Here is a 14,639-nt window from a genome sequence, read left to right as displayed (position 1 = left end):
GCATATACTTCAGGATATGTTGGGTATATACCTCAAGATCCGCTTTCAGCTATCGACGTTTATTTGCACTATAGGCTGAAATTCTTAACTCTTCTATTAAACGGTGTAAGTTATGACACCACACAAATCTATTATCACTTTGAAAGTATTGCAAAAATGCATTTCCTCTTGACAGAAAGTCTTTCTTATGTACTTTTAATGTTAACAGCTAACATGCGATTTTGGATAACCCCGAATCTCGTGCCAAATCATTCAATTCGTGCTGTTATTTTATTTATGTTCATTTTAATTATCAGTTTATTCTGCGCTTATCTAATTAAAATTAGATCAAATCAGTTTTGCTTTTAGTTTATTTTTAATCTTTCAAATTTTTCAAATACATATAATGCTGAGGATAATGTTCTCTGATGAGTATTTTTAAGCTTTAGAGAATATTAAAAATTGTTTTGAAGAGCTTCGATTAGACTCAGTAGATAAAGATATTTCCCTACTCAGAACCAAAGAGTTTCAAGAATAAAAAAAATCACATTTCGAACTGAAAATCCTTTTAACGCACAATAAAACTTTGCAACCTTTTATTCAAACTTCAACTTCTCTATGGCATTGAATTTGCACTGAAAAAAACATAAAATTCTACTTCCGTCAATTCAAATGTATATAAAATTCAATTACTAAATTTAATATCGAAAGGCAATCATCTGTCAATTCAAGATCAGCTTTAGAGCTACCACCTGGCGCTACTTATTTCCAGTTTAACTCCTTTTTTCTGAATTCCATATAAATTTCTCTGATAAGTAATATTAGAACAAAGTAAAAAGATTGAAAATGGTTGTTACCAACTGTTTTTCTTATCATTTTAAATTCTTTTGTTACAAGTGACATATTTTTTAACAAAATCAAGTATCTACCTATAAATGGATATATACCCAAGCAAATAGCATGCAATCTCTACTGCACTGCTGACATATTCAGCATATTCTAAAGTAAGGAATATTCTTTTCTCCTTTATTTTCAGATGAATATCGCAGTAAAAACATGCAGGATTATTCTTAACTCTATTTTCTAGTTCACTTCTAAAAAGTTTTGCTATTTCTGGTATAGTAAAACACGGTTTTACGCCTATTTCATTTGATCTCCGAAATTTGATGTTTCTGAATTTTATTTCTAATCTTACTGCGTTTTTGATTCAACAACTATTTGGTAGATTTCTTTTAGATTTAAGAATAGATCAGAAGTTCTTGTAATAAAACGATATATTGAATTTCATTCATTAATCTGGAAACATTTTTCAATAATCCTGAAACATCGAAGGGTAGACAAAATTTGATACTTTCATACGAACATGGTACACAAACGATAAATCAGATTTTATACGTCTAGTTAATTCTGGTTATTAACATTACTAACTATATATCTGTAAACATGGAATTTTAAAATCAAATTTTAAGTCAAATCCGGCTTGGCTAGAGTTTTGAAATTTGGTGTACTTCAGTATTCTTGGATATACTATTTTGATATTTTCAGAGCTGATCTATCAGTTAATTAATTAATTAATTTAATGAAATATTTACTCCATACTACGTTGTCACATAGTAATGAATTTGAAAGAAAACATATATTTAAATTATGTAATATTATTAATACTGAAATGTGAATTAAAAATTAAAAAGTGTTAATTAAAACACAAAATTTTCTTCTGTGTTAATATACAACTAAGTCTATTCGTTCAAAAACTGCTTTCTTTTTTGTTTAATTTATACATTATTGTATCCACAAAATAATAATTTATAGCATGAAATGAAAATTTATCAGAATTTTTTCATTGACTTTTTTCTCTGTATTATATAAGAAAGTTTTATACAAACATTGAGTTTTATTTGTTTTATGATTGGTAGATTACGATTCACCCGACTTATGAGATTTGAAGTTGGTTTTGCCACTATTGTTTGAAGCATTTAATGAAAATCATTATTACGTTGTACTAAATATTTATAATGAACTTGATGGTGAAATGATGACAAAAAAGAAAAAGAAAAAGAAAAGCTTTAATCAGCACCAAATTTAACACCAAATGAGTTTAAAATAATATTATTTGTTAATTCTACTTTCAGACACATCGTTTGGGGCATCATTAAAAGCAATGAAATTTTGCTTCTCTCAGCTAATGATTATCTGAATACCTAAGCCATACCTACCACGTGTTAACCCTGCATTGTTTCTTTAAATAGTAATGGGACGTCAAGCGATGGGCCTCCTTTTGTAGTCAGAAAGATTAAGCGCTACATTTCGCATGTTGAGGTGTGGACAACAAAAGAACAATTGTTCATATACCAGATATTAGTACTGACTGAAATAATGATTCAGATATTCCATTCATATTGAAAAGGTTGCAATTTCCAGGGAGACCAGCTTTCGTAATGACCGACTATAAATTATAAGGTTAGAGTTTTGACGAAGTTGGTCTGATTATTAATGATCAAAGTAATTAATGATCAAAGTACAACATTGGTCATTTGCATGTAGCATTGTCCAGAATGAAATCCAGCACTTTAATCTAATTGGAATCCAGGCGAAGTCAGGCAGCATTAAAAAGATTTTTAAGAGATGCTCTTAATTAATAAAAATTAAGCAACGTGAAATAATATATCAGTAAATATCTTTTAGTGGCTTTAAGAAAGTTTTTATTTCATTTGTGTTTTTTTTTTTTTTTTTTTTTTTTTTTTTTGAAATTTCAAGTTTTAATTCTACATTCTTGCCGAACAATTTCAGAATTTTAACTAATGCTGAAATATTTTCATTTGGAATTGAACTTTTTTTCACGATATTTTTAAAACAGTTTCTTTTCATTTACTATTGTTGTTTGGAGAGAGAGAATCAATCCCTCAACCACACTAACTTCAGGACATACATAATTCAAGGACAACACTGGTGTTGTCGAGTGAAAATGGATTGTGAAACTGGGTGGTGAACCCATCTTGTCAATGAATACAATAATTTCTCTTTACGGGAAAAAAAAATAACTTTTATTATGTTTCAGACGTTTCCACAATGCGGGCCTTATGCATTGTGGTAATCGTCTGCCTGGTCGGTTGGTCTAACTCCCAAAAGTGCCCAGCTCGGTACCGAAGATTTTCACCGCGACATTCCTTTTGCCTGCCACCCAACCCGACATGCGAAATCCAGCGCACGGGTGTCTCCGAACAAGACAAGGAGCTCATCCTCAGACTGCACAATCAATTCAGAAGCAAAGTTGCGATGGGAAATGAACACAGGTCTTTAGGAGGCAGCATGCCTCAAGCAGCTGACATGCTTCAGATGGTAATAAATCTAATTTTTCTCTATAAAAGTTCTGAAGATTTGAGATCCATGCTGGATTTTGCTGTAATGACTTATATGTTAAACTCTATTTGTTCACTTTTCCAACACACTTTTATTAAATATTCTCATTTAGCTTGAATGGTTCCATTTTGTTCATAAAGAAGTTAGTAATCGATTTTTAAATAAACTATTTAATAAATTATTTAATAATCATTTAATATAAACTATTATTTCATTTAAACTATTTAATAAACTATTATCAAAGTTTAATTATCAATTAATTCGTAATTACATTACATTTTGAATTCGTACGAGTAATATCACTTGGTTATTAGTTCGATAAATAATAGATCTAAATATAAAAATAAAGAAAAGTCATTCAAATAAATAAAAAATAATTGTTTAATTTATTAAAAAGAGTATGATTCTAAAAACAATTTCGATAAAATTTATTTAATTTCTTTTATTGTTGTTAAAATAAAATTTTGTGATCGATTTCCCTTTCTTTCCCTGATGAATTAAAATTTCAGAAGTTCCAGAAGTTCTGTGTCTCCACTGGCCTTCAGCATTTTAATACTCTGAGAATTTAACTATTCCATAAAAGATTAGTTTCGATTAAAAAAATCTTATAATGTGTGTCAAGTGGTCTTGAATTTTAAGAAAATTTTATACAAGATTCTGTAAAATTTAAATATATATATATTCATATGTATTCATACAAAGAATGTTATAAGATATAAAATATGCTATAAAAATAAATTTAAATTTAAATGATAAAATTAAAATTAAATTTTATAAGAATAAACATTCGCTAAAAACTTAAAACTCTTTTTAAATTTTATTAAAATTTCAATTTGTGTAGAATATTTCTATGTCCATTGCAAGATTTAAAGATTTCGTTTCGATCACTATTACATCTCCCAAATGGCTTTTATTTATAATAAAAATGACTTTTGCATTTTTTTTTCTAGGTATGGGATGAGGAACTCGCTGCTGTTGCACAGAAATGGACAGAAAACTGCAATTGGGGACATGATTGCCAAGAATGTAGAGCAGTTGGTGAGTCATCAGTTTTAAAAAATCTACTGTTTAACCAATTTTATTTCACTTAACCTGTGTCAAGTTTTTATTTAAATAAGAAATTTTGTAATTGTTTTTTTCTCTTATTTCCTTAGTTCCATCGTTTTGAACTCTTATAAAACAGGTTAAAAACACAATTAAAGAAACATCTCCTATGCGGGTCTGGTGCACTTTGAATCTGACGTGGCAGACCAAACATCGTCCTGTTGACTCTAAATTTAAAACTTCAGATATTCAGAACACCGAGATCATCCCAAAATAGCTCTATTACAGCTTTCAAACGGGATCTTAATATAACTGAACTAAACATAAACAAGTAGTATATAAAAAAATTTAAGTCAATTCCTACTTTTCCAAGAATTGAACTCGCATTCTTCACCTTCACGTGAAAAATACTGAAATTCTTATATTTTACCGATTGAGCTACTGCCCATTGATTTCAATTTTCATTACAAACTGCTAAAACTCTATTTAGAGTATTAAAAATTAATTAAATTTAATAATTAATGAATTAATATTTGAAAATCTGTATTAACATCAAGTGTCATCCACTAAAAGTTTTAAAAAATTTATTTGAACTTGAGTGGATGAATAAAAAGTATTTTATTAACGATTGAAAATTTGAACAAGATATATGAATATATATATATATATATATATATATATATATATATATACAAAAAGACAGGTTAGCTGTGAAGAAGCAATTTGTAATGAGGTTTGAGAGTAGTGTGGCAAATATTCGATAATTTTCGTCTTTTGTCATGCCAATGTACTTAATCACTATAATTTAAGGACTCATTGTATTTGTATCAGCTTACAACATATTGCAGTTACTACTCTGAAGATGAGCTCTAGAAAGAAAGAACACAAGTTTGTTGAATTCATATTGCGTCTCCTTTTTCATGCTAAAATCTCACAAGGAAATGAATGGCGATATTTCACTGCTTCCTGACTTTTACCAGTAATAAAATACAGTGTTTTGCCATTTGACATAACTAAGATTTTTTTTTCAGAAAACTTTGGTGTCGGGCAGAATCTTTTTATTCAGGATTGGACACCATGTGACGGTCATGGATGCATACAACTGAGCAGCGAACCTAATTGGAGACTAGCCATAACGTTTCTGTATGACGAAGTTAAAGATTACAACATAAACTGGATCGATAGTTTCAAACCACACAACGTACCCAAAAAAACAGGCCATCTGACACAGGTACTTAAACATTTCGTTTCATTGGCATAAAATTTAAAACAGAAATATCTAAACTCGTTCCAAGTTCAAACAGAAGATAGATGAAAATTATTTCAGAGTTTTCTAAATCTAAAAGGATATTCAGTTTAATTTATACAGAATTCGTATCAGATAAATTTTAAGTTCTAAAAGCCTTTCCATATCAATTGAATTTTGCTTCTAAAACATGTATCAAGAAAATTATTTTTTTAAATTTCAAACAATTAAGAATTAATAAAGTTCTAAATAGGAAATAAGGGTCATAATTGACCATATCATACAAAATAAAATTCAAAAAAGATCGAAACTTTTAAAAAGTAAGTTTTAAAGGGGAAGAATAGAGCATAGAATAAGTATTTCTTAATAATTTTTCATATTAATTTTTAAAAGATTCATTATAAATTCTTTTTTTAAATAAAATTATATTCATGATATGCAGAATGTTCTAAATATAATAACTCGATTTGTAAGTTAATGTTTTTATGAAATATAAGAAAAATAATGGAGCAAATTGTACTATAATGTTCTAACAGTTATATACATGGATGTGAAATGAATAATTTCAAGTCAATGAATTTCATTGATGCCGATCTTTGGCAAAAGAGTGGGTAGAATTTGACTAACGTTTAGATGTTAACTGTGCTGCTAATGGAATATAGAATATATAATAATAGTGATGAATTTGTGGAAATTACACAATTTCTTTCGCTATATTCCTTATGTTTCTTAGAAAATTATTAAGGTTTGAATCCTTCGTTTAAGGTTTGAATCCTACCTATTAAGGTAAGGATCCTTCGTTTCTTTAAAACATATAAATAAAAAAATTGAACTTAAAACTAAAATAACGAATATCACAAACAATTTGAACCATCGAGATTGTTCTTCTCTAAATTTTTTCGTATGCTTACACGATACTGATTGTTTTGTGTTCAACTTAATAACATAGAGAAAAAAAGTAGTTTGTAATTTGGAATAATGATATAGGTTGTTGCTTCTAATGGCCCTTGCCATGGACAAACTCGCTGACGAACTCAGCGTTTTTAAGCCGAGGGTGCATCTGTCGTTTTTTAATAGCGCCAACTAAGGCCAAGAGCACGTCTTAGCTACGCACGTACCACATTCGCTTGCACTGCCCCTTTTGACAGGGGGACACATTCACAATCTCACAGATATAACAGGTGAAGAATAACCATGGCCGACCCTGCACTCGAACCCATGACGCCCAGATCACGGGGAAGACGCGCTACCCCTATGACAGGACGCCGGTATGATGATATATGAATTACTGGATTCAAAAGAATGGATATGAATATATGAATTACTGGATTCAAAAGTTGATACAAGTTTGGTATTAAGACAAGAGTTAAATATCACTTATCTATGGCATTGTATCTTTAGATAATCGAGTTTAGGCGCAATACAAATTTCCGTCAGAAAGATAAACAGTTATCTCTTTGACAGGTCATTCATAATTATCAAACTTCATAAGTATGTATTAATTATAAACCTGGCATGATTTATTTAGCAAGTTGATTTTAAATAATTCGCATATAAGCGAAATAGTAAACAGTCAAGTATCTGATAGAGTTGGCGAACTTCGTTCGATATTTACAACAAATCGGCAGTTTTCTAGTAAGTATCAAATATATATATATATAAGTACAAAAATATTTTTAGAAACTAGTTAATGGGTCCCACTTTACAGAGCAATAAGCTAAATAGTTGTAGATATACTTATCGGATTTTAAATCATATTGTACTTTAACTAATGAATGAATTGTCTTTATAATACTTCCAAACGTATGATTGTAATTATATGTACTCCTCTTAACTACATTTTAGCTTAAGACGATTATTTAAGGCGGAATTTTCGAACAGTAGAATTAGTTAACAAGAATGGGTTGAATTTCAGCCAACATCTTCAAACGTTGACGTTTTTTAACTTTGATTTATGGATTTCTTTATCCTCTTCTGTGTATAACAGCAAATATATGGAAGTATATGTCTGATTGCAGCAATTGAAAGTTCATGAGTCATTGTAACTTTTATGGAAACAACTTTTATATATAAAGATCTAGGATCTTAAAACCGTTTTTAGGCCTGCAAAGACTTTTCAAATCCTAATAGAATTATTTCATAAAATACAGATTTCACTTCTTTATTTTCTATAGCTCATATGGTCCAAAACATGGAGAGTCGGGTGCGGAGTCTCATATTATAAAAAAGGAGGAGAAAATCATCTATATTATGCATGCAACTATGGCCCCGGGTATGTATTTTCTTATTTGTAGATTATGAAATATCCTGTATGATACACGATACACTGTACATTATTTAATTCTCATTGCCATATACTTATACCGTACCATTACCATATTTCTTTCTCTACCAACGATATTATCTTTTAAGAAAATTGATTAATGAACTTCATATGCTTCACTTAGCTCCCTGGCTCCTACCTTGTTTTTAAATGAACCCCAATTCCATCTAACAATAACTATCAATCTATCTGATAATGTGATCATGTTCTATTACTGTCTTTCTGAGCTTTGGTTCTTTTCCCATTAACTTGTATACCTGAAGGCAATTTTATCGTTATTAATACTAACGACAGTGCACGCCTCTTTATAGAGCATAGAACCATGCATAGAGCCATGAAGGTTTCCAAACATAGAACCATCTATGTTCTCGTGCATAGAACCATGAAGGTTTCCAAACAACAAACGTGGAGGAGAAAAATAAAGCTTGTACGTTTTAGAAAATATCAGGAAGAAAATCGGGGATAGATTTTAAAAAATACTTGAAGTGTGGAACAATTATGAATTATTTCTAAGGACAAATCATGATTAAAGAATGAATTCAAAGGTAAAGTAGTCACTAAAATAATAGCAACATGAAACAAAAAAAGCTTGTATCACTCAAGGAGTAATAAAAATAACATAAAAACAAAACTACAAAATAATATAAGATAAATCGGGTAATGATTTCTATTAATATAAATTTTTCATAGATTTTGATTTAAAAAAATCGATAGAAATTCCTAATGACGAGGCAACACTTTCAAGGAATAACTAAAAAATGATAAATAATAACACTGTTTTGTAAATGAAATAATCTCTGGGAAATGTTCAGTGGGTCTCTATGGCGAAGTCTTTAACCTAATTGCCTTTTAATATTAATTTTTGATGAAGTCAGTCAATGATGTCAAAGACAATGATATGAAAAGTTCTTCTCACGGCAAAAGTGTTTTTCTCTTTGTTCTTTTTAAAACTGCCTTTGTTCCATGCTAACAAGAACAAAAGTATTTTGTTACAGAAAATGACATGAAAAGTTCAGCTCGCTGCGAAAGTTTTTTTCACTTTGTTGTTTTCAACACTTTTTTTTTGTTCCATGTCAATAAGTAACAAAAAGTGGTTCATATGTTTTTTGATATTGGCTCCAAATGGCATCAAATAACTTTTATGTTGCTATAAAACCTGCGTAAATCTGACGTGAAGTTCAATCATTATTTATGGTTTTATCATCAATTTATTCTTATCTCAAAACTTTCAGTATGCATATGTATATAACTTTATTTCAGAGGAAACATTGAAACACAACCTGTGTACAAACAAGGACAGCCTTGCTCTGCTTGCCCAACAAATACACAATGTTCAACTACAAGTGAAAGAGCAAATAGTTTCCCAGGACTTTGTAGTAAGATCCTTTCCTTTTGCAAGAAACTCATAATGTTCTAAGCTCGAGTCAAAACTTAATTGATAAGCGAAAACACTTATTAAAGCTCCATTTAAACACCTGTTGCAAAACATCAAGTGGAAGCTGAATTCATACTAAGCGTATTTAAGCACACTTTGTAAATGTTTTGATAGAAGTAAATTCTGAACTTAATTTAGGAACAGCCAAGTTTCATGTCATTTATGTAGGAGCGCAGAGACAATCACCAGTTTTGAATGTGAAATATAAAATTATACAGAAATTAATGTAATTTTTTTGTCATGTGATTATTTTAAGCCAAATTTTGCGCAGTAGCTTCTGAGGGCAAAGACCCCTGAGCATCCGAGGGCAGAAGTCTGACTTCTAGCTCAAATGAAGATAGCACACACACATTCGCTTGCACAACCCCTTTTTACAGTGGGGCACATTCACGCACCTCACAGAGAGAACACAAGGAAGAGAACAACCATGCCCGAACTAGGTCTCGAACACAGGACGCCTAGATCATGGAAAAGACGCGCTACCCCTAGGCAAGGACGTCGGCAATTGAAGTAATGTATGATATATTATAACATTTATATTAAAAGAGCAATGCAAATCAAATAATAGAAGAATAATGAAACGTACCAAGTTAATAATTTTTAGAGTGCTGACTGGGGGGGGGAAGCAAAATTCGCTATGTGCACCATCTGTTCGGCTGAAATAACAAGATAATTTTCCGTCTGGTAATTTAGGTGTGAGGAATCTATAAAATGCATGAATGCGCTTCGTGGTAATCATTCAGTTTTGTATATTGCAAAAGTAAATAAAGTATCTTTTTAGAATCAACTGAAAGAAAAAAACAATTAGGTCTCACTCATTTTTCGCTAGGTCCACAGAAATCAATAAACAGTTCATCAAGAGTATCCTTATCTTTGTTCAAAATGCAACTTGTCTCAAAATTTTACTCCACTTCAAAGGGGATTCGTTAAAAGATTAATCAAAATCAAACATTCCTCTTAAATGCCTACAACCTAGAAAAACTTTGATTGTTTTAGTAAATTCTTATTAAATTCACTCACCCACATCTTTGCTGCGGGCTGAAAGTCCTCTTAAATGTGACTGTGATCTAGCTGCCGAATTCACAACTAACATTTCAGGAAAGAAAGACGAGAAAAAATCTGAATGAACTGAACCATGGATAAAAAAAATTGTGAAATTATTCAAGAATAGCAAAATCTCATTTAACGTACAGAATTTGTTCCTAATGCGATACGCTTGGCAAGAGAAGCAAGTTTTTTTCATAGGAATCCATGTAAAATAAAACAATGCGTTTCATTTAAAAAGTATTCAAATTTATATTTATGTAGTTTATTATTTATAATGCATCTTTTTTTAATTATATAAAAGTTGTCTAAAAGTATTTGCCTATAGCTAAGCTTCAAACTTGGTGTAAATAAGGCATAGCATTATTTCCTGATTAGGTTCATACTCCTTACCGTACAATGCATTAATTTCTCATGCTTTCAGTATCTCTTTTATTTCACTGAAAGCTTTCGCTCTGTTGAAGCCATTATTTCCACCACTTCTGATTAAATCTTATCTTCCATTTTGAGCTGTAACATAGAATATAACTCAATAAGTTCCTTGATAGTTCTAGCTATGTCATTTGTACCAAATCGCCGATGCATTTGATGATGTTGTTATCTATCTCTAACCCTATATTGCTGACAAGAGACACATTTCAGTCAATTAAAGTTTCACAAACACTTTGGAGTCCCATTTGGCAGCATTATCCGACCAAGGCTTCTTCCATGCAGAAATAAGAATTTAATAAGTTCAAAGCATTGACTTATACCCGAGATGCAGACCAATCCAGTATGTGATGTCTCCTCGTCACTCATTCTGTGAAACATCGCTCATTAAGAGTCCTTTTTTAAATATTTTATATTGTTTATTATGTGAACCACTTATTATAAGTGGTATGACTGTATTTATTAATTTTATATGATTATTTCAAGTGTTGCCCTATGTTCATCTTACATTTCTCTTGCTTCTAGAAATGGTAGACCCAAATACAGCGCCAGCTTACCCAAAGAGCTCAAGAAGCCTTTTCCTCTGCGGTTCTATGAATAATGATAACAGCAACTGCGAATATGAAGGTGAAGGACATGGCCAATTGAAATCAGTGCATTCTGTTGGAGGTTTGTATCCATTTACTTAGAATTTCAGATTATTAATATTTCATTGTTTTCAAAAGCTTTTCATAGAATGTGTCATTTTCAAGTGATTCATACCAACTGGGACACTCTTTTTTTAAATTTTGGCTTCATCTGTACACATTTCAGTGTACAACAACAATAGATGCATTAGAAGTTACGATTTCTTTTAACTTTTTGTCATATGAATTGACTCAATTCTATTTTCCTAGATTACAAACCAAGAAAACATAACACTAAGAAACTATTTTTATAATGTTTTTCCTTCTAATTTATTCTCGTTAATAAATACCATTGATTTATAGGCAACTACAGATCCATTGTGCTGAATGGAGGACAGTCTATCAATTTCACATTCGTCTCTCCTATCGTACCACGTGGGAGCACATCATGCCTCTCTGTGATTTTCCGAAAGGGTCCTCTAGATGCTTCAAGGAAGGATAGAAGTAAATTCCAGGCCAATTTCAAACTGGGTTTTGGCACTGTTCCGCCAATGGATATCGACACGAAAACAACCGTTTTCAAACAATTCAGAATGGAACTCCAATGGAGAATGAAAACAAAAGTAAGTGAAATGCCCATTTTTTCACCTCATCCTGTATTAAAACTTGAATTTTTTTTAATCAATTCCAAGTTTCTGAAATACCATTTCTAGTTATATATTGCCACCTCAATTCTTCTGCAGTTTTAGCCATCTGTCGTATAAAGTAACAAACAAACAACAAATCTCGATGCATTTAATTTCATTATTATAAGGAATTTGTAAACACATTTTTTAAAAAATTATAAGATAAAAATTATTCTACTTATGATTTGGAAGTGAAATATTTTCTACGCCGTTTCAAGTAGCTATATAAAATTATTTTATTGAAAAGAATTTGAAAAGTAATAGTGCAAATACTATTTTCACTGTGAAAATTTTCAGAGGCATCTCAATAGCGCAGACTAGTCAAAAAATACAAAATCGTTCTCTTGAAATTATCCTTATTTCAATCCTTTTGAGAACAACAAAAATTATCAAATGCTCTTATCAAATATTTTAATTGCTTAATTTAATTGCTTTAAAAATTTGTTTAGGAAGTGTGTTTTAATATTAAAGATACTTTCTATAGAAATAATATTATAATTTCTCTGCATAAAATCAATTTTGTTGAAATCTACTTTGATGGGTCCCTTGAATTTACCTCTTATATAGCAACACAGACTATTAAGTGGATACTTCCACCATCGAACATTTGGTGATTGATTCATACCATAGTTTTCTTTAGCTACCATCTTGCTTTTTGGCTTTGGCGATTTGGCATAGTTGGCGTTATGAAGAGTCTCAATAAATTAGATTTCAATATTTAGTCTTAAACACTAAAAATATGATCATAGATCATTTTTAAGGCGCTCTGTTGTTATCAACGTTCCTATCGACATCTATGGAAGATGTAAGAAGTTGTTGAGAATTCAAAGTTGTTAATTAAAACCTGTCTTATAGATTATATGCAAGTAGCTATGTTTTAATTTAATTTAATACTTAAAATCTCAGTTCTCTCTTGCTTCAAATGTCCTAATAATTCTCACGAATATTTTGTTAATGAGTTCATCTTTCTCATGATAATTTTCATCTAAGAAATAAACATCTGCTTTAAAAGTTCTCACAAAGAAAATTTAATGAATCAATTTCCGTTACATTGTCTTTTAAGTTGATGATTTCCAACATGATTTTCATTTGGAGCATTTATAAAGGGTTTTCAGGTTAAGCATTATGTGTCAGAACTGTAAAGAAGAGTGAATTTTGTTGTATTTTAAATGTTTTACTTTTGTATTTTCAGCTCGGATTTACTTTCTCCGTACCAAGAGGCGCAGGGAAACACGTTTTAGATATAGGAAGAATCGAAGCTTTTGACGGATCATGCAGTTGAAGAATTGTAAAATTAATTGGTGTCTGATTTTTTAAAATTAAAATCTGTTTACTCTGTAATATAATATGAAAGTAATAAAGAATGCCTCTCTTGAATGACCTGACTGTAATCTTATTGTTGAGATCAATCAAGATGAGATAAAAAAAAATTATAAAGGGGATTGTCAAAATACTTATCATTTCCTAAATATTCAAACAGACAAATTGTAGCAAATCTTCACTCTCATCATTTTATAAACATATTTGAAATAAGAGGCTGTAATGGTGCTTCAAAGCCGGACATAAAGATTTAAAAACCTCGGTTTCGATAAGGAAAAATTCAAATGGGAAGAGATCCCAATTTTTGAGGAATATATGCCTTAATGCCTTAATAATTTTCTATATTTCTCTGTTTACCATATTTAAATTCAAGAACAGATTAAAGCAGATGATTCACAGGCAATTATTAATTTTCGTGAGGACAATGCCATACATCGTTCTATCCCTCTAAAATATCATAAATGTGTTTTCTGTAACAGACCTCTGGCTGATTTCCGTTCTACTACTAGTACGAATCCATCCTCGCCAGGGATTACTCTTGGATTCGGACAGAGTGCCATTGCACTTCTTTAGGGCTTTCTTTTAAAAGAACTAATTACTCAGCCTTCAGATTAGGCAGCGGGGATCTCCACACTTGTCTTAATTGATATTTATGCATATTTTAACCTCCATATGCTCCGAAATTCGGCTTTGAGGTCTTTTATAAATCTCCACCAAGAAGTCAAAGATGAAGAACCATTAGTAGTATTTTGTTCGTGAAAAGATAATATTTATATCTGAACCAAAAATTGTCCGAAGGGGTTGAAATTCATTTGGATCAGCAAACAATGGACATAGAGACTTGGAGTTTAAAATTGCCTCAGTATGGTTATTATGCTATCAGCCTTTCAAAATTTGAATAGTTGATTTTGCCAATATCAATAAAATTTTCTTCTCTGATTTTATATTTATTTGCTACAAACTATCAAAATATATTGAAAAATTGGAGATATGAAACTCCATTCAATGCCTTTTCATAATGAAATTCTGGATAGATCTTAATTTATATATTTTGAATAAAGAATTTAAAATAGTATTGCACTTTTTAAAATTCATTATGTTGTCTCTTCTTATCGTTGGAGATCTTTATTTCTTGCCATGGATCATC

The 14,639-nt window shown here is 30.5% G+C and overlaps 1 protein-coding gene across 1 annotated transcript; it reads left to right on the top strand.

Moving 5' to 3' along the window:
- The first annotated feature begins 835 nt into the window (after window positions 1-835).
- Window positions 836-13,549, top strand: LOC129968356 (CRISP/Allergen/PR-1-like). Its single transcript, XM_056082216.1, has 9 exons — window positions 836-983; window positions 3,038-3,318; window positions 4,290-4,377; window positions 5,415-5,614; window positions 7,804-7,901; window positions 9,213-9,328; window positions 11,386-11,529; window positions 11,850-12,109; window positions 13,365-13,549. Exons 2-9 carry the CDS (start codon window positions 3,049-3,051, stop codon window positions 13,452-13,454), a joined length of 1,266 nt encoding a protein of 421 aa, XP_055938191.1. The 5' UTR covers window positions 836-983; window positions 3,038-3,048; the 3' UTR covers window positions 13,455-13,549.
- The last annotated feature ends 1,090 nt before the right edge of the window (window positions 13,550-14,639 follow it).

The sequence above is a fragment of the Argiope bruennichi genome, chromosome 1 (genome assembly GCF_947563725.1).
Source record: "Argiope bruennichi chromosome 1, qqArgBrue1.1, whole genome shotgun sequence".
Classification (NCBI taxonomy): Eukaryota; Metazoa; Arthropoda; class Arachnida; order Araneae; family Araneidae; genus Argiope; species Argiope bruennichi.
Note: the sequence above shows the minus strand (reverse complement) of the source record. Positions and strands in the feature narration are given on the sequence as shown.